The 21019-nt window shown below is 45.4% G+C and overlaps 1 protein-coding gene across 1 annotated transcript; it reads right to left on the reverse strand.

The window, feature by feature from the left end:
- Positions 1-800: 800 nt before the first annotated feature.
- LOC308358578 (ribonuclease P protein subunit p29-like) lies at positions 801-9951 on the reverse strand (the record flags this gene model as incomplete). Its single annotated transcript, XM_080828815.1, has 7 exons — positions 801-895; positions 1872-1973; positions 4323-4384; positions 4550-4627; positions 5310-5530; positions 7104-7156; positions 9945-9951. The coding sequence occupies 7 exons, from the start codon at positions 9949-9951 to the stop codon at positions 801-803; spliced, it is 618 nt and encodes a 205-aa protein (XP_080684941.1).
- Positions 9952-21019: the final 11068 nt, after the last annotated feature.

The raw sequence follows: 21019 nt of genomic DNA on the forward strand, positions 1-21019 counted from the left end.
CAGGGAGGAGCAGGCACTATAGGTCCAAGCTCCCTGTACTGAACAACCACTGCAAGCACCAGCTTACCTGGCATCCTGCATCCGGGCCCCAGTCCCGTACTACTTCTCAGAGCCAGTGAGCCCAAAGGCCCTCTGCGACTTCACCACTCACTCTCCAGCTTTCTGGAAACAGCAGTTAGGTCCAAGAGTGCCACAGGGGACGTGACTTAAACTAACATGTCAGATGCGCCAAGCCCCTACCCTTGGCAAGCAGGTACCTGAGGGCAGCTTCTGTCTACACTGCAGAAGTGGGGTCGCCTGCCAGGGACAGCCTCCAGCCCACCTCCCTTCTGGCCCAGTCAGGCTGGGCCACAGGGCTCGGTCCTTCATCAGGACCCTCTTACCGCTGACATGTGCATTTTATTATTACATAAACAATGGATTCATCACAGAACACTCAGGAGACAGAGAAAAGGATGAGAGAGAAACAAAAACCTAATAATGCCACCAGTCAGGTCAACCTGTGCTGATCCTGCCAGGATTTTCTCTCACAGGAGCAATGTACACCTGTCATCACCTAGAAAGACACCCCTCCGTTCCCTGACTTTGCTCAGTAAGGCACATTTCTTCCCGGATGACGAACTGTACTTAACTCCGGTGTTAACGGGCTGGGGGTGATCTAGAAGCAGAACCAGCTCAGCCGTGTCTCCGCTGAAAGGTGGGCACGCAGGTGTCCCCGGTCCTTGGGGTCCCAAACAGCCGTCTCCACAGCAGAGAGCTCACAGGTCAGCTGTTCCTTTTGCTTTGAATTTCTTGGCAGATCACTCACTTGACCGAAGCTGGAATTTGCTTCCATAAACGTAGGAAATGAAGCCATCGATTTCCACTGCAAACACACAGTTTAGCTTGGGGATGACTGAAAACAAAAACAAAAACAAAAACAAAAACAACAACTGGAGAAAAAGGACAAGGCAAAAAAAAAAAAAAAAATCCTGACAGTTAAGCTCACGCTGAAGCACAAGACCTTCCTTAAATGTCTGATTTAGAACGTAAGCTAGTAAGGAGCGGAGAGTCCGCAAAGTTCAGCAGCACCAGGACGACAGGGCGTTTTTCTGCCATAAGACCGATGTATTCAGATTTTAAATATAACAACACTAATTTTCAGAGTCAAAGGCTCTAAGCCAAACTCCCAGAAAAAGTGCAAAAAATGGGTCTCCCCACATAGTTTTCAGACGGATTCATGGCTTTATGCCGAGAGTGAGGGCACCCAGACACCACTTACTGAGGTTTAAAATGAGACAAGAACATACAAGGAAACAGAAGGAAGCAGCAAGAAAAAACAAAGTCTAAAATAAAGGAACGAAAACCTCCCACTGTGGTTTTGCAATCTCAGATTTGTGGGTAAGGGGTGTGGAAATGTCGACAGCGCAGGTGCTTATGCTTGTCTCTGCCAGAACAATTAGCTCTGGCACACCCAGTGGGTGAGGCTGCACCTGCTTTCCTGGAACCCAAAGGTTTACCGGAAGGGGCCAGAGCCTGGAACCCCAGGGACAAGCACTAAGCTGGCTCTCCTCAGGGTCTGCATAGCTCCACTCCTTGGGGCAGGGCAAGTTGGGGCAGGGGAGGGTCTCAGTCATGGAAAGAGACCCTCATATCTGGAAGCGCAGCCCAGCAGCCCTCCCTCCAGTCCTATCTGGCTGAGCTCCAGATGCCCTGGAGAGAGCCGTGAGGGCAGGGGCGTTCTCGGCAGGTGGCAGGTGTGGGATGCACGGTCAGCAGGGATCTGCAATCTGTGCTGACCTAAGAGGCCAAATGGACCCACTGAAGCCATGAGGAAAGGGCCGACGAAGCCAGGGAAGCCACAGGCCACACACCCTGAGACAATTCCATACCTTTCAGGGGGTCTTCTTTGGTGAGGATTTTGAAAACGTGCTTTGTTTCCTGTAAGAGGATTCCTGTAACACCCACATAGGACGGGCATTTGGATTTCGTGACTGCAAAGGAAAAGGGCATTCAATGCCTCAGCCTTGGGGGCGCTGGGCAGCCACAACCAGCTAGGTGGGGGGGGGCGCTGGGGAGTGTGGGGCTCCTCAGCTGGACAGGGACCAAGCTGGATGAGAGTCCGGGGTCCCAGTCCCTTGACTATGGCTCTGTAGCCTCTGGGCTGTTCTGACAAGACGTCCTTTGGAGGGCCTGCAGCCACAGGGGTATTGGGAAGGACTCTGGAGCCAAGAGGTCACGTGTGTGTCCAGCAACACCAAGATTCACAGGTTGCTGGGATGGGGCCACGTCTTGGTGATGGGATCTGAAGGAACAGCAGTGCATCACATCCTTCCCACGACCCACCAAACTCTGGCCAGAATGGGATCTTGCTACAGGTGGTGAAGCAGTGACTGAGGTGAACTGTCACCACAGGCAGCCGGCCCCTCGGCTCTCCTGACCCATGTCCCCGTGTAGCCTGTAGACAAGTCACTGAGCACCTGCCACGTGCCTGGCACCGTCCGAGGTTGGTGCTGGGCGCGAGGGTGAACAAGACTGTTCTCGGCTCTGCTCTCAAGGAGCTGATGTTCTAAAGGTAGGAGGGGAATGTGTGCCACATCAGACAACTGCATTTTCTGATCATGGTAACTGTTATGAAGAGAATACACAAGGTCATGGGAAGAAGGTTCACTGTTAGTCATGGTAGGTCCTTGAGGGAAGTGACTTGTGAGTAGGGACCTGAATACTGAGAAGCAGTCAGTCTGTGACACACAGAACTCTGGAAAGAGGGAAGGAACAAAGGCAGAGGCCTGACGTGGGGCCATGCCTGGTGTGTGAGAACCAGAAAGCAGGCCGATGTGGTTAGACCTAGTGCTCAGTAGAGCCAGAGGGGCCTTTTATTATTATTTTTTTATTTTTTTATTTTTTTTTAATTTTTTAATTTTAATAAACATATAATGTATTTTTATCCCCAAGGGTACAGGTCTGTGAATCGTCAGGTTTACACATTTCACAGCACTCATCATAGCCCATACCCTCCCCAATGTCCATTTCCCCACCACCCTCTCCCGTCCCCCCTCCCCCCTGCAACCCTCAGTCTGTTTCTTGAGATTGAGTCTTTTATGGTTTGTCTCCCTCCCAATCCCATCTTTTCATTTTTTCTTTTCCTACCTCCCCCCAACCCCCCCCCACTTGCATCTCCACTTCCTCATATCAAAGAGATCATATGATAGTTGTCTTTCTCCGATTGACTTATTTCGCTAAGCATGATACCCTCTAGTTCCATCCACGTCGTCGCAAATGGCAAGATTTCATGTCTTTTGATGGCTGCATAGTATTCCATTGTGTATATATACCACATCTTCTTTATCCGTTCATCTGTTGATGGACATCTAGGCTCTTTCCACAGTTTGGCTATTGTGGACATTGCTGCTATAAACATTTGGGTGCACGTGCCCCTTCGGAGCACCACGTTTGTATCTTTAGGATATATACCCAGGAGTGCAATTGCTGGGTCGTAGGGTAGCTCTATTTTCAGTTTTTTGAGGAACCTCCACACTGTTTTCCAGAGTGGTTGCACCAGCTTGCATTCCCACCAACAGTGTAGGAGGGTTCCCCAGAAGGGCCTTTTAGACCACAGTAAGGAAGCAGAAGACAAACATGGGCCGAGTTTTGTCCTAAAACCTACCCTCAGGTTGCCTGGTTGGGGAGAAGCAGTGTGTCAGCACAGAGAGGGCTAGGCAGCTTCTACCGGAATCCAGGGGTGATGGCGGTGGCTTGGATTCGGGTGCTAGGACATGCTGAAGGATGCTGCTGAGGGATCAGGGAAGAAGAAAGGTGTTACCACCCAGGTTTTGGGCCTGAACAACCACGGTAAACATTGGTACCATGAATGGAGCTGGGAACACCAGGGCAGGGGCTGATGTGAGGAGGCCAGTGTTGTTCTGGGTATGGAAAGGTTGTGATGCCTGCTGGACAGGGCGGCTGGATGAATGACGATGGTCAGGGGAAGGTCTGCCCTGGAGATGACACTGGGTTCTGGGAATCTGTAAGTGAGACTGGAAACTTTGGGGAAATGGGTGAAAGGGACTCTCCGCTCAGGGCTGGGGACACGTGCAGCAGCTGCTGTGCCCCCTGGGAGAGCAGCAGGGGTCCCTGTGTAGAAAGACACATGAAGACCATTGAGAGTGTATCCAAAAAGTGGCCAGAACTGGCTCGGGTAGCTAGTCATCTCCCACCCTCAACGTTGGTGATCTGGAAACATCCATGTGACAAGAGTGTGTCTAGCCCTGTGGCACAGAGCCATGCTGCCACTGAGTGATGCTGTGGGTGTTCAGGGGACTGTGGGCTCGTAGGCAAGGTACCTGAAACGAGAGCCCCGTGAAGATCTGCCTTCAACAGCTTGGCCTGAATCATGTGCGGCTGCCTAGAAGGTAAGCAGAAGGCCTCAGTGTTGACCATGAGCGAGAGTTCTGAAGGGGCACACAGGTCTATGAACTTCTGCAGCCAGCTGGCTCCAAAGGCTTCATTCACAGTCATCGTAAGCCTTGGGTTCTTCCCCAAAGGGCAGGGCTGCAGACATGCAACTCACGTGTCTGGCTTGAGACCACCACACAGGTCCCGGAGGTACTGCTTCCAGAGTTCATGCAGAGGGAGGAAAAGACTGTATCTGTAGCAAAGGTAGAAAGAAGTAAAGAGTTAGGCGACCTGAGCTTGGGATTGTGACATCAACAGGGCACAGAGGGCAGCCTGATGCCAAGGACCCCTACCTGGGTCATGGGGAACTGGGTGTGGATCCTAGTTCCACAGCTGATAACCCGACAGACTGACATCTGCTTCCCCTTCCTGAACCTGTTTCCGCTGCTAGAACCCTCCTGGTGCCGCTCCATCCTTCCTGCTGGCTACATGCAGCCTGGATGGCCGGCGCTCCAGCTGAACCCTCAGACCATGAGGTGCCCTACACAGATGGCGGAGCAGCCAGGTGCTCCCAGGGCAGCACCGCCCGAGTCTCTGCCACACCAGCCGGGGGCCCTGGGGGTGCTCATCTGGACGGCTTTTCACGAACTAAACTTAAGTCTTGCTTCACCATTGCTCCCTGAGGAGAAATTCAGGCTAGGTTTGTACTTGGTTTTCACAGCAAGGCACAGACAGTCAAACAGCAAGAGCCTGGCTGTGCCTTGCTGTGAAAGCCAAGTGCAAACCCAGCCTGAGTTGGTAAAGGGAGGCTGCCCCCTTGTGGCGGCAGTGGGAGAAGCTCCCTTAACTTCAGGGGAACTGGGTCTCCCAAAGCCACACCCACTCCAGGAGGAGGAAGCTGCCTCAGGGAGAAAGGCAGGAAACCCCTGGCATACCTCTGCTGCTCTGGCTTAATGTCAAAGAGGTGCAGCTCCCTCCTCTGCCTGGCAGAGAGGCCCTTGGATTTCTTTCTCTTCTTGTGCTTCTGGCGACTGGCGTACTCCAGGACTACAACCTTGCGTTGCAGCTGTTCCTCACGGGCTTGCTGGCTCATGTGGGGCGTGCTGCGCTTCAGGAAGGCCCTCATGAAGGCCTCGGCCTGCTGGGCTACCGGAAGCTACATGGGGACAGGGCGGCAGGGTGCCCACTGTTCTGGTGGGGGCAGTCCCAGACCCCAGGCCCTCCTAGACACGGCAGGTGGCATGCCTTCCCTGACCCATCTGCTTCCCAACTGAGCCTCACACAGCCTCTAGTCTGCTGAAGGTGAGCTCCCCACAGCTGTCCAGATGTGAAAGTCACCCTCAAATACCAATTCAGACGCTGCACAAACCAGCCACATCAAAATTCAACTTCCTACTCTACCTCTCTGAGGTTATTTTGAAGGGATTAAAAAAAAAATCCCCAAGACCCTTTATATTAGGAGGAAAAGACTTCTCTGATCCCTGGCAGGGTGGAAAGCTCAAGAAATGTATGCCAACAATATTTATTCAGTAACGAACAGATGAAGGCAAGCTATGGCCTCTGAAGTAATTATCCGTACACTTGTGAAAATGGTACCACCTTGTGCCCCAGGCTGGGCCACGCCTTGGGGAGCAGGAATCTGACATGATGCCCACGTGGCAATCCTCTTTACTTGGGTTTGACCGCATGGATGTGTCATGGCTACTTGCTAGGTCTGTCTCTGCAGCACTTGGGGAAAGGAAGTAGCAGTGCATCTCAGCGTCCTGGGCTCACTCTCTTCCAAGAGAAGAACAGCACTTGACGGTGACTCAGTACAGACTCCTAGGACATGTGGGCAAAAGAACTGCCTTGATTGTGTGTAATTCTTGAGAACTCCGAACATCACTGCCTGTCATGTGGGGAGTTCCACCGGTCTACTCCTCATTCAGCTGCCCACGTCCTAGGTCGGCCACAGCCCAGGCAGCACTGTCTACGTAGGTCCTGCCTCTTGGCTGGGGATTTCCTGACCCCCTGCTGCACTAAGCAGGCTGTAAACCCTGTGAAGCTAATGTGTCAATAATCACACTCTTCCTTATGGAGAAGTGGGGCCTGAGAAGGGATGATGTGATACACAATCTTCAAGGCAGCTCAGCCAGGAGGGCAGTCAGCTTCGACTTTGCACCTTAGATACTAACTAAAGATTCATTTTTGTCATTATTATTACTGTGACAGGACAATTACTTACTTTTTAAAAATACCTAAGTCGCCTTCTTCATGAAGAAACCAAATAAAAGTGTATCGGTCTTTCAAAATCTTGATTTCCTGTTAACTCCCTCATTAGGAGTCCCCAGTGGAGCTTCTGCCAAACGGACAAAGCATATTGGCAGCATCCAGATATAATCCAGAAAATCCACTTAGGAAATGTGATTGCCTGCCCTCTTCAACAGTGAAGTGGGCCCCGTGACAAAGCCAAATGACAGTGCTCACCAGGGCAGGTTTTAGGTGGGCACAGCCAGTGTCCCCTACACAGTGGGAGAGGACACAGGATCAAGAGGCCCCAGTTAACCAAACAAAATAGAGGCCAGCATCTGGAAACAGGCCATCAGAACAAGAGATCTCAACGGGGCCTAACACATCTACTGGAAGCATGAGGAGTAAGACATGGGAAGGACATCTAAAGCAGTGCTAGGGGATCGAGCCATCCTTGTCATCACCTCTGCTGCTCCCAGACTTCCTGCCATGCACTGTACCTGAATGTCGAGCTCTTTGGCCTCTTTCTGAGAAAAGGCATGGTAGATCACACCTGGGGAATTCAAACAAACAAGAAATGGCCAATTCAGGTTGGGCATGACTATAAGACTCATGACTTTTCTAACTATGAAACTATGGTTATTTAGAGATCAGAGAAGACAGGGATGCTACAGGGAGCACAGTCTTCTAAGCTTTCTTGGATGCCTCTTATTCTACCCTCTGGCCACCCATCCTAGGAGTTCCAAGAGTGTGCTTTCAAACAGTGCTTCTTGGGATGCCTGATTGGCTCAGTCAGTTGAGTGTCCAACTCTTGATTTCAACTCAGGTCATGATCTCAGGGTCCTGGGATTGAGCCCTGTGTCTGATTCTGCATTCTAGGTGAGTCTGCTTGAGAATCTCTCTCTCCTTCTGCCCCACCACTTTAAGGGCTCTCTCTCCATCAATTAAATAAAGAAATCTTTAGAAAGAAATAAAACCAAATCAATGCTTCCCATATATTAGTTAATGTAGGAAACTAATTTCTTATTAGACTGTAGATACCTAGGCCCCACACCCAGGTCTGGCATTTCTTTTTCTTTTTCTTTTTTAAGATTTTTAAAGATTTATTCATTTGAGAGAGAGAGAGAAGAGGACGTGTACACAAACAGGGTCAGATAGAGAAAGAGGAGCAGATCCCCCACAGAGTAGGGCTTCTGAGAATCAGACTCCCCACTGAGCAGGGCATCTGATGTGGGGCTCCATCCCAGGAACCTGGGACCATGACCTAAGCCGAAGGTGGAGGGTTAACCCACTGAGCTACCCAGACGCCCCCAGACCCTGCATCTCTAACAAGTTTCAGATGCTCCTGCAGGTCAGTAGACCACACAAGAATTCAACTGATTTAATCTGCCACAGGTTAGGGGCTTGAACAGTCGCTCTCTAAGTCCAGCCGAGTAACTCACATAAATGTTATATCACAGAGCTTCCCAGGATGCAGATGGTAGCAAATATTACATTTTGTTGACTGTTAAATGTTAAAAAAAAAGACTTTTCACATTTCAATATTTATGAAATGGGGGTTTATCATACAATAGATGGTGTCCCACACTGATGAAACACAGTAGGTCTTTCTTCAAGCTCAAAATATATATAGATCAATGTGGTTTCAACCTCTAAAAACTCCACATGCCTGTTTCTTACTTCATGTGTGTAAAGGAGAAAAACGTGGTTCTGGGGAGAGAGTATGGGTGTAAATAGAATAAGTATAAGACAAAGGCCTGGTATAAGGGTCAAAGGACTAGAAAATCTGGTTCACATGACACTCTGTAAATTCCATCCCAGCTCGCTTGTATTTCCTTGAGTACATCTGAACAAGCAGGCCAAAGTGTTTATATTATGTAATATACACAGTATATTGTATTATATACATATCATATTATTATATGATATACAGAGTCTTGTTCTCCTTCAAATGCAAGAGTGGCATTAAAATCTGTTTCTAAAGAGCAACCCCAGGAATGACTTTGCTTCACCTGTCACGGGTGCTTCGATTAGATTTGGAAGTCTTTTCTGGAACAATCCACATCTAACAGTTACTGAGCATTCATTACTTGCCATGCACTTGGCTAAAAGCTACACATTTTATCTCATTATATTTTCTGAACAATCTTTTAAAGCAGACATTATTCCTATAATGCACATGAGAAAACTGAAGCTCAGATTTGCTGAGACCCATAACTTGATTACAGAGAGAGGAAGTGGCAGAGGTGGAAATGAATGTACCGGTCCAAAAGCCAATTTTCATGGTGTCTACACTCCCCTGCTTATAACTTCCCCGGTTGCTTGCTCCCTTCCTAGGCATAGCTCTTCTCTGCTCAACTCCCAAAGTCCGGAGAGGAATACCATTCCTCAGCAGGCTCCCAGCGCTTTCCACCAGACAAGGGTCATTCACAGAACAGCTGCCGGGGCAGGAACCACCATCAGCACCTCACAGAAGGAGAAACCAGGTCAGAGAGAGGATCAGGGCCTTAACCACTGTCAGCAGGTGGCAGGCAGTGGCCAAATCGGCCCAAGGCCCTCGGCCCTCCTTTAGCACACTGAGTGGGCCGCATGGGGGCCTGCCACCGGCTCCAATATCAATCTTCAGTGCAGAGACTGTGCCAGGCCAACGGGGACTCCAGGCCTCGGTTTCACTTATGTCAGGGGGGACAATTCCCTTAGCAGTTTCAGTCAGTCTCTGCTGTGAACCAGTCTACCTACCAGCACCAAGTTCCTGACCCTTTACATTGTAAGGGCTTCTTTAGCCAGAGCAGCTCCATCCTGACCCTGCCCATCCCTCTTCAGGGCTTACTTAAAAACAAGTTCCGGAAACCAGTTCCAGGTAACAAAGTCCAAATACAAGGGTGGGTCAGGCCAGGTGGAGGTATTCAATCAGTGGGGTCGCATACTGTCTCCTAGCTACCAAGGAGTATGGGCCCCACCCTTTGGGTGCCCTTTGGGCACCAATTCTGACCAAGGTGATAGGCTAGTTCAAATATCTACTATAGGGTAAACTGTAATTCAATTGGTCACGTATGTGTGACCTAGCAGGATTGTGCAGCTTTCTCTGTGTTAAAATCTCATTGGCCACCTGTGCATGGCCAGGCCCAACCACATGACCTTTGCCCTTAAAAGCTAGTCTGTAAGGCAGAGGAATGTTGGCCTCTTTGCAAGAGACGGCCCTGGCCAGTCAGTTAGATTCTTGATGCTTGGCGCGAAATAAAGCTTTGCTTGACCTTCACTTTGTATCAGTCTGGCTCCTTTGACCATGGACCCAACAACATCCACCCCTCCCCTACTCACAGGCCTTCAACCTCGCTTACTCTTCATCCTCCAGCCGCTTCCAGTGCGTTCTGATGACGTTTCCGGTGGGCGACCCTCACTCTTTACCTCTCTTCACTTTTCTCAGCAGCGCTTGGCCATCAAAACTTCTCGTTAAAGTTTGGGCTGGAGGGAGGTACTGTGACCAATCTTGTGCACCATGCTAAGTCACCAGACTGAGACTCTGCAACTCTCACCTGGAGTCGCTGGTGCACTGGCTCACAGATGGCGTCGTCTGTGACGTCACTGACGCATGCCCTGGGTGGTGGCTCCGCTACACCAGAGGCAATGACAGTCTTCACGGTGTCTCTGCTTCGTGGGGCTTTCTCAGCTCCCGTGTACTGTAGGTGGGGGAAGGCCAGAAACCTCGGGTTATGGTTAGGGCGTGTGGACTGCTTGTGAAGAGCTGGAGTAGGGTGGGGCCAGCCAACCCAAAGAGGACTCCGGGGACTTGGGGTATCAGGGAAGTACGGAAATGGGACAAGGGTGGTGGGAATGAGGTCCATGGAGTCGATCATCAGCCTTCTCTACAGAGTAGCTGAGGCACTGAAGTTGGGATGGACGGCTTAGGCTCTAATTTTGTCCTGCTGCTAAACTAACTATGTGACCTTGCTTAAGGCACTTCCCATCTCCAGCGTCCCTTTTCCCATCACTGTGAGTGGGTTGGGCCTGATAGTCTGAACGTTTTCTTGAGACCCAGAATGCTAGTTTCTGTCAGGAAGTCAAAAGGCAAGCATCTGATGCCCATTGTTCTGGGGAAGGGTCAAGAATTGTGGCTGGAAGGCCAGAGCAAGTGCAGATGTCTCCAAAGTGACCTGGTGTGCTTCACTGTGCAGCCTTCATTTGTGCGGAGTGTGGGTCAGGAGAGCAGGATAGCCCCTCCACTTTAAGTCAGTGGGTCAAACATCCAGTAAGGTATAAAGTCCTTTTAAGGGAGCGAAAATTGTCTAGGAACCCTGAGGTTTTATGTCCACAGATCCTAGTTTGGGAAACATTGATTTAATTGTTTTTGGGTGGTGACCTTGAGCCATTTTGATGTTAAACATAGGACTGCAGGCCCTGGAATTCATTGGCTATCATGGGACTTGTCCCAGTGAACATGAACCTTGTATGTATATTAACATCAAAGTGGAATTACATTTAAATGATTGCATTTGGAGATGCCAGAGAATAGTTAGGAGTCTATGGGACTAAGCTTGAGAAACTGCTCTTGGGGACCCATACCATGTGAACTACCAAACGTGAGCTTTAAAAGAGCAGCATGAGACAGCAGAAGATAGTAAGAGCCAACTTCAGAGCTATAGTCTAAAGTGGGCCCTTTTGAGAGAACCTTTGTGATTATGACGACAAGAGGGAGGCAGACCTCTCCCTTCTTGAGAGCTGCTTTTTTAAGGGTTATTAGTACTCTTTATCTCCCAATGTACCCATTCTGAAATAGTCAAGTCAGCTTTGAGGACTGCCTGTCTTCCATGGAGTTCCCTGCTTGTGGTGGGGTGAGCACTGAAAACTGCAGTTACTTTACAATTTACTTTACTTTACAGTACTTTACAATTCCATGATCACTAAATGGTTTTTTAAAAAACAAACAAACCACTTTAGTATCCTTGGGAAATAAATGTATGAAGATTGGTACCTGTCCTTACAGATATTGGTATTATTGTGATTGTTATTTACAATAGTAAAAAGCTTGGAAACCACTCCAACACAAGACTGGATTAAATAAATGAACTATGTGCTAATTCATTAAGTAGGCTAATTAAATGCATTGCAATCACAGGGTAAGCTTCAAAAATTCAGATTCCTCAGCATCCCTGGAAATTCTTATTTAGCATTTGGGTTCTAAGAATCTTTATTAAAAAAAAATGTTCCCAGGTGATTTTGTGAGTAACTAGTTTTGGGAACTATTGTATGGTACATTTATAAAACAATATGGGACAGAGACAAGATGGCGGGGAAGTAGAAGGAGGCACCATTTCAACCTGTACACTAAAGTGAGCTGATTACCTAGTAAAGAACTCCAATCACCCATGAAATCAGCCTGAGATCAGAATTATACATGTCTGGATCTCTACAGGGGCAGAAGATGCCAGTGGGCAGTGTTTCTGTGTATTTGTGTTTGTCCTGATAGTATATATCTTATATTTGGGGTTCTTTTTGACGAGGTTCTTCTTTTTTTTTTTTGCTTATATATATATACATTTTTTTCTCTTGTCATATACTTTTATCAGTCCTTTTGTTTGTTTGTTTTTGTTTGTATACTTCATAAATCTTACCTTGGGGCCCATTTGGGCTGAGCCTTCTCTTTTAGCTTCCCTTTTTTTCCTGTCTCTCTCTCTCTCTATTTTTTCTTTTTCTTTTTTTTTCTCTCATTTGGGTGGGGAATCCTGATTGCTCAGAAACATTAAAGGGTGCACCTTGACTGCACCACGGTAGATACATCCAGCTACATACATTCAGCCATCTCTCACCAAAATGACTAGGAGGAGGAATGCCCAACAGAAGAAAAATACATAGGATGGGCCTTCTGCAACAGAGCTTATGGCTATTGACATAGACAATATGTCAGAAAGGGAATTCAGGCTAACAATTATCCAGGCAATAACTAGGTTGGAGAAAGCCATGGATGACCAAACGGAATTGATTAGGGCAGAACTGAAAGCCACCAGGGATGATGTTCACAATGTTAGGGCAGAACTGAAAGCCACCAAGGATGATGTTCACAATGCTCTCAATGAGTTCCAATCTAATCTAAATTCTCCAAAAGCTAGGGTAACTGAGACAGAAGATAGAATTAGTGATCTGGAGGACAAACAGATAGAAAGAAAGGATCAGGGGGAAGCCTGGAACAAACAGCTTAGAAGCCACAAAAACAGAATCAAGGAAATAAATGACTCCATGAAACGTTCCAACATCAGAATTATTGGAATCCCTGAAGGGGAGGAGAAAGAAAGAAGTCTAGAAGGTATAGTGGAATAAGTTCTACATGAAAATTTTCCCAATCTCGCGAATGGAACCAACGTTGATGTACTAGAGGCAGAACGGTTTCCCCCCAAGATTATAGATTCTCTAAAGTCCTCAAGACACCTAATAGTAAGAATGAAGAATTATAATTGTAAGCAGGACCTCTTGAAGGCAGCTAGGACAAAGAAGCTCCTTACATACAGAGGAAAGCCCATCAGAATAACGTCAGACCTGTCCATAGAAACCTGGCAAGCCAGAAGGGGATGGCAAGACGTATTCGGGGCACTAAATGAGAAAAACATGCAGCCAAGAATACTTTATCCAGGAAGACTGACATTCAAAATGGATGGAGAGATAAAGAGTTTCCAAGACCGGCAAGGCTTAAAAGACTATGCAACCACCAAGCCGACACTGCAGGAAATATTAAGGGGGGTTCTATAAAAGAGGAAAAATCCTAAGAATAGCATTGAACATAAATATAGAGACAATCCAAGAAAGAAAGACTTCAAAGGTAACACGATGTCCATAAAAACGTATCTCTCAATAATCACTCTCAATGTGAATGGCCTAAATGCGCCCATAAAATGACACAGGGTTGCAGATTGGATAAAACGACAGGACCCATCCATATGCTGTCTAAAAGAGACCCATTTTGAACCTAAGGATACACCCAGACAGAAAGTGAAGGGATGGAGAAGCATCTTTCATGCCAATGGACCTCAAAAGAAGGCCGGGGTAGTGATTCTCATATCAGATAAATTAGATTTTAAACTAAAGACTGTAGTCATAGATACAGAAGGACACTACATAATTCTTAAAGGGACTATCCACCAAAGTGGCTGCACCAGTTTGCATTCCCACCAACAGTCTAAGAGGGTTCCCCTTTCTCCACATCCTCTCCAACACACGTTGTTTCCTGTCTTGCTAATTTTGGCCATTCTAACTGGTGTAAGGTGGTATCTCAATGTGGGTTTTTTTTTTCTTTTCTTCTTTTTAATTAAATTTTTTATTTATTTTCAGCGTAACAGTATTCATTGTTTTTTCACCACACCCAGTGCTCCATGCAATCTGTGCCCTCCCCAATACCCACCACCTGGTTCCCCCACCCTCCTACCCCCCGCCCCTTCAAAACCCTCAGGTTGTTTTTCAGAGTCCATAGTCTCTCATGGTTCACCTCCCCTTCCAATTTCCCTCAACTCCCTTCTCCTCTCCATCTACCCTTGTCCTCTATATTATTTGTTATGATTTGAATCTCCCTGATGGCTAGTGATGATGAACATTTTTTCATGTGTCTGGTAGCCATTTGTATGTCTTCATTGGAGAAGTGTCTGTTCATATCTTCTGCCCATTTTTTAATATGATTGTCTGTTTCCTGTGTGTTGAGTTTGAGGAGTTCTTTATAGATCCTGGATATCAACCTTTTGTCTGTACTGTCATTTGCAAATATCTTCTCCCATTCCGTGGGTTGCCTCTTTGTTTTGTTGACTGTTTCTTTTGCTGTGCAGAAGCTTTTGATCTTGATGAAGTCCCAAAAGTTCATTTTCGCTTTTGTATCCTTCGCCTTTGGAGACATATCTTGAAAGAAGTTGCTGTGGCTGATATCAAAGAGGTTACTGCCTATGTTCTCCTCGAGGATTCTGATGGATTCCTGTCTCACGTTGAGGTCTTTTATCCATTTCGAGTTTATCTTTGTGTACGGTGTAAGAGAATGGTCGAGTTTCATTCTTCTACATATGGCTGTCCAGTTTTCCCAGCACCATTTATTGAAGAGATAGTGTGGAGATTCCTCAGGAAATTAAAAATAGAGCTTCCCTATCACCCTGCAATTGCACTACTGAGTATTTACCAAAAAGATACAGATGTAGTGAAAAGAAGGGCCATCTGTACCCCAATGTTTATAGCAGCAATGGCCACGGTCACCAAACTGTGGAAAGAACCAAGATGCCCTTCAACGGATGAATGGATAAGGAAGATGTGGTCCATATACACTATGGAGTATTATGCCTCCATCAGAAAGGACGAATACCCAACTTTTGTAGCAACATGGACAGGACTGGAAGAGATTATGCTGAGTGAAATAAGTCAAACAGGGAGAGTCAAGTATCATATGGTTTCACTTATTTGTGGAGCATAACAAATAATATAGAGGACAAGGGGAGATGGAGAGGAGAAGGAAGTTGAGGGAAATTGGAAGGGGAGGTGAACCATGAGAGACTACGGACTCTGAAAAACAACCTGAGTGTTTTGAAGGGGCGGGGGGTGGGAGGTTGGGGGAACCAGGTGGTGGGTATTAGGGAGGGCACAGATTGCATGGAGCACTGGGTGTGGTGCAAAAACAATGAATACTGTTACGCTGAAAATAAATTTTAAAAAAAAGGGATTATCCACCAAGATGATCTAACAATTATAAATATCCACGCCGCCAATATGGGAGCAGCCAATTACATAAGAAAACTATTAATCAAGATAAAGAGCCATATTGATATGAATATATTAATAGTAGGAGACCTTAACACGCCTCTCTCAGTAATAGATCATTGAAACAGAAAATCAATAAAGAAACAAGAGCATTGAAAGACACATTGGACCATATGGCCCTCATAAATATATAGAAAACATTCCACCCTAAAACAACAGAATACTCATTCTTCTCAAGTGCACATGGAACCTGCTCCAGCATAAACCCCATACTGGGTCACAAATCAGGACTCAACTGATACCAAAAAGCTGAGATTATTCCCTGCATATTCTCAGATGACAATGCTTTGAAACTGGAGCTCAATCACAAGGAAAAGTTCAGAAGGAACTCAAACACCTGGAAGCTAAAGACCACCTTGCTTAAGAATGCTTGGATCAACCAGGAGATCAAAGGAACTGAAACAATTCATGGAAACCAATGAGAATGAAGACACTTTGGTCCAAAACCTGTGGGATACAGCAAAGGCGGCCCTAAGGGGGAAATCCATAGCCATCCAAGCCTCCCTCAAAAAAATTGAAAAATCCAGAATACACAAGCTGTCTCTACACCTTAAAGAACTGGAGAATCAACAACAAATCAAACCAACTCCACACGTAAGAAGAGAAATAATCAAGATTAGAGCAGAGATCAATGAGGTAGAAACTAGAGATACAGTAGAACTTATCAATGAAACTAGAAGCTGTTTTTTTGAAAGAATCAATAAGATTGATAAACCACTGGCCACACTAATCCAAAAGAAAAGAGAGAAAGCTCAAATTAATAACATTATGAATGAAAAGGGAGAGATCACAACTAACACCAAGGAAGTAGAAACAATCATCAGAAGTTATTATCAACAGTTATATGCCAATAAGCTAAGCAACCTAGATGAAATGGATGCATTCCTGGAAAACTATAAACTCCCAAAATTGAGAGGCGCGTGGGTGGCTCAGTGGGTTAAAGCCTCTGCCTTTGGCTCAGGTCATGATCTCAGGGTGCTGGGATCCGGCCCTGCATCAGGCTCTCTGCTCAGCAGGGAGCCTGATTCCTACTCTCTCTCTGCCTGCCTCTCTGTCTACTTGTGAATTCTGTCTGTCAAATAAATAAATAAAATCTTAAAAAAAATAAAAAAATAAACTCCCAAAATTGAACCAGGAAGAAATTGACAACCTGAATAGACCGATATCTAGTAACGAGATTGAAGCAGTGATCAAAAGCCTCCCAAAAAACAAGAGCTCAGGACCTGACGGATTCCCTGGGGAATTCTACCAAACTTTCAAAGAAGAATTAACACTTATTCACCTGATGCTGCTTCAAAAAATTGAAGCACAAGGAAAACTTCCAGACTTTTTTTATGAAGCCAGCATTACCCTGATCCCCAAACCAGGCAAGGACCCCACCAAAAAGGAGAATTTCAGACCAATATCCCTGATGAATATGGATGCTAAGATTCTCAACAAGATCCTAGCAAACAGGATCCAACAGCACATTAAAAAGATTATCCACCATGACCAGGTGAGATTCATCCCTGGGTTACAAGGATGGTTCAACATTCACAAATCAATCAATGTGATAGAACAAATCAATAAGAGAAGAGAGAATAACCACATGATCCTCTCAATTGATGCAGAAAAAGCATTTGACAAGATCTAGTATCCATTCCTGATTAAAACGCTTCCAAGTATAGGGATAGAGGGAACATTCCTGAACTTCATCAAATCTATCTATGAAAGACCCGCAGCAAATATCATCCTCAATGGGAAAAAGCTCGCAGCCTTCCCGCCAAGATCAAGAACTCGACAAGGATGCCCACTCTCACCACTCTTGTTCAACATAGTATTAGAAGTCCTAGCAACAGCAATCAGACAACAAAGAGAAATAAAAGGTATCCAAATTGGCAAGGAAGAAGTCAAACTCTCTCTCTTTGCAGATGACATGATTCTTTATATGGAAACCTGAAAGACTCCACCCCCAAACTACTAGAACTCATACAGCAATTCAGTAACGTGGCAGGATACAAAGTCAATGTCCAGAAATCAGTGGCTTTCTTATACACTAACAATGAAAATACAGAAAGGGACATTAGAGAATCGATTACATTTACTATAGCACCAAGAACCATAAGATACCTCGGAATAAACCTAACCAAAGAGGTAAAAGATCTATACTCGAGGAACTACAGAACACTCATGAAAGAAATTGAAGGAGACACAAAAAGATGGAAGACCATTCCATGCTCTTGGATTGGAAGAATAAACATTGTGAAAATGTCTATACTGCCTAAAGCAATCTATACTTTTAATGCAATTCCAATCAAAATTCCACCGGTATTTTTCAAAGAGCTGGAGCAAATAATCCTAAAATGTGTATGGAATCAGAAGAGACCCCAAATCGCTAAGGAAATGTTGAAAAACAAAAATAAAACTGGCGGCATCACTTTACCTGATTTCAAGCTTTACTACAAAGCTGTGATCACCAAGACAGCATGGTACTGGCATAAAAACAGACACATAGACCAGTTGAACAGAGTAGAGAATCCAGATATGGACCCTCAACTCTATGGTCAAATAATCTTAGACAAAGCAGGAAGAAATACAGAGTGGAAAAAAGACAGTCTCTTCAATGAAACTCGACCATTCTCTCACACCGTACACAAAGATAAACGTGAAATGGATAAAAGACCTCAACATGAGACAGGAATGCATCAGAATCCTAGAGGAGAACTTAGGCAGTAACCTCTTCGATATCAGCCACAGCAACTTCTTTCAAGATATGTCTCCAAAGGCAAAGGAAACAAAAGCGAAAATGAACTTTTGGGACTTCATCAAGATCAAAAGCTTCTGCACAGCAAAGGAAACAGTCCAAAAAACAAGGAGGCAACCCACAGAATGGGAGAAAATATTGCAAATGACAGTACAGACAAAAGACTGATATCCAGGATCTATAAAGAACTTCTCAAAATCAATACACACAAAACTGATAATCATATCAAAAAATGGGCAGAAGATATGAACAGACACTTCTCCAATGAAGACATACAAATGGCTACCAGACACATGAAAAAATGTTCATCATCACTAGCCATCAGGGAGATTCAAATTAAAACCACAGTGAGATACCACCTTACACTTACACTTACAAGTGCAGTTAGAATGGCCAAAATTAGCAAGACAGGAAACAACGTGTGTTGGAGAGGATGTGGAGAAAGGGGAACCCTCTTACACTGTTGGTGGGAATGCAAGCTGGTGCAGCCACTTTGGAGAACAGTGTGGAGATTCCTTAAGAAATTAAAAATAGAGCTTCCCTATGACCCTGCAACTGGGTATTACCCCAAAGGTACCCATGTAGAGAAAATAAGCTCCTTCTGTACCCCAATGTTCATAGCAGCAATGGCCACGGTCGCCAAACTGTGGAAAGAACCAAGATGCCCTTCAACGGACAAATGGATAAGGAAGATGTGGTCCATATACACTATGGAGTATTATGCCTCCATCAGAAAGGACGAATACCCAACTTTTGTAGCAACATGGACAGGACTGGAAGAGATTATGCTGAGTGAAATAAGTCAAACAGGGAGAGTCAAGTATCATATGGTTTCACTTATTTGTGGAGCATAACAAATAATATAGAGGACAAGGGGAGATGGAGAGGAGAAGGGAGTTGAGGGAAAATGGAAGGGGAGGTGAACCATGAGAGACTATGGACACTGAAAAACAACCTGAGTGTTTTGAAGGGGCGGGGTGTGGGAGGTTGGGGGAACCAGGTGGTGGGTATTGGGGAGGGCATGTATTGCATGGAGCACTGGGTGTGGTGCAAAAACAATGAATACTGTTACACTGAAAAGAAATAAAAAAAAAACCAATATGGTAGAACTTCACATAGCCATTAAACAAATTACAATTTTTAAAAGGTTTACAAAATATTAACACAAAACTAAATATAGACAAACAGGATTGAAAAGACAATATAGAGGAAGTTTTTAATGGCTGCATTAATGAGCTTATAAGAGATTCTTTTGTCTATTTTTTAAATTTTATTCAGAGAAAATAAGGCTATGTTAATTTTTTTCTTTTTATATCTATAAATTATAAACTTTCAGACATGGCTACACATTTGTTTTCCCACTAGGTGGCTTTGTGATAGCTGCATAGGAAATCAAAATTCAAGGGCATTATTGAAATGATCATCCCCTTCCCCTCAAACAACTTGTGAAAGATTTCAAAAGTGCAGAAAATGGAAAGAATTCTATAGTGAACACCCATATGCTTTTAAGTTCTATAGTTTATATTTTGCTTTCATTGGACAGGTTTCTTTTGATTGCTGCTTTAAGACAGTCAGGCTGTTAGATTGAGTACTCAAAATTTTCGTATTTAAGCTGAAAAGATGAAACCTCAACTGCTATTAAATAAGTGCTTTTCTATGAAAGTTAGGGCCTGGTGCGCCTGGGTGGCTCAGTCATTAAGTTTCTGCCTTGTGCTCAGGTCATGATCCTGTAGTCCTGGGGATGAGCCCTGCATCAGGCTCCCTGCTTTGTGGGAAGCCTGCTTCTCTCCATCCCATTCCCCCTGCTGTGTTCCCTCTTTCTTTGTGTCTTTCTCAGTCAAATAAAGGAATAAAATCTTTAAAGAAAAAAAAAGTTATGACCTGCCTTATAAATAAATACACAAATACGGCATAGAGTGAGATGATGCCTGTGTTACAGGAGAGCCTGTGACAAACAACACAGTTGGACAGGACAGCCATCATTATCTGCAGTCTCATAAAACTGGCATAGTCCCTGTGGCTCAAGATTAAGAATGTCTCTCACCCCTTGATCTGTATGTTGGTCCAGACGTGGCATATTGATAAGTGGTTGTGGGAGGGGACCTGGACACAGTGGCACCAGCAATCATTCCTTAGGCTTAATAGTGCTGTGGGAGATTCTCTGTGTGACAGAGAGTGAGGAGAGTAGGCAGTAAGGTTCCAGTTCTAACACTGGACATTCCTGCCCAAGAAGCCCTTTCCATCTAGGTGACTGCTGTTCTGGCTACAAGAATCAAAGAGTTGATGCTCACAGAAGGATGACATACCAACCCCTCTGGTCAAGAGACACTTGACCAGAGCTCTAAGCCAATTTAAAGCCAACAATTTACAATTTCAGACAGCAGGGACTACAATGCTTAGCATGTATGGCCAAATATGAGTTTCTGAAACCCAGGTTTGTCAGTCTTTCAAAATCCAAAGTCACTCTTCAAGGCCACCTTGATCCCAGATGTCTAAAATGCAAATTATAGGGGCACCTGGGTGGTTCAGTGGGTTAAGCCTCTGCCTTCAGCTCAGGTCATGATCCCAGGGTCCTGGGATCAAGCCCTGCATCGGGCTCTCTGCTCAGCAGGGAGCCTGCTTCCCTTCCTCTCTCTCTGCCTACCTCTCTGCCTACTTGTGATCTATCAAATAAATAAACGAAATCTTTAAAAAAAATTTAAAAAATGCAAATTATAGATTCTTCCAGTTCCCTGAAGATGTTTCCTTTTCAGCTGAATGCACTGAGGAAAGCTCATTTTTGCTTTTCATGGTAGAGTGTCTGAAGAGGAGGGTTTTTGGGAACCTAAGAGATCTCTTTCACTGGGCTCAAGTGGTAATTGCTGAGTCATTTGGAGGATTTGTAGGGAAATCTCT

The sequence above is a fragment of the Martes martes genome, assembly GCF_963455335.1.
Source record: "Martes martes genome assembly, chromosome: 17".
NCBI lineage: Eukaryota > Metazoa > Chordata > Mammalia > Carnivora > Mustelidae > Martes > Martes martes.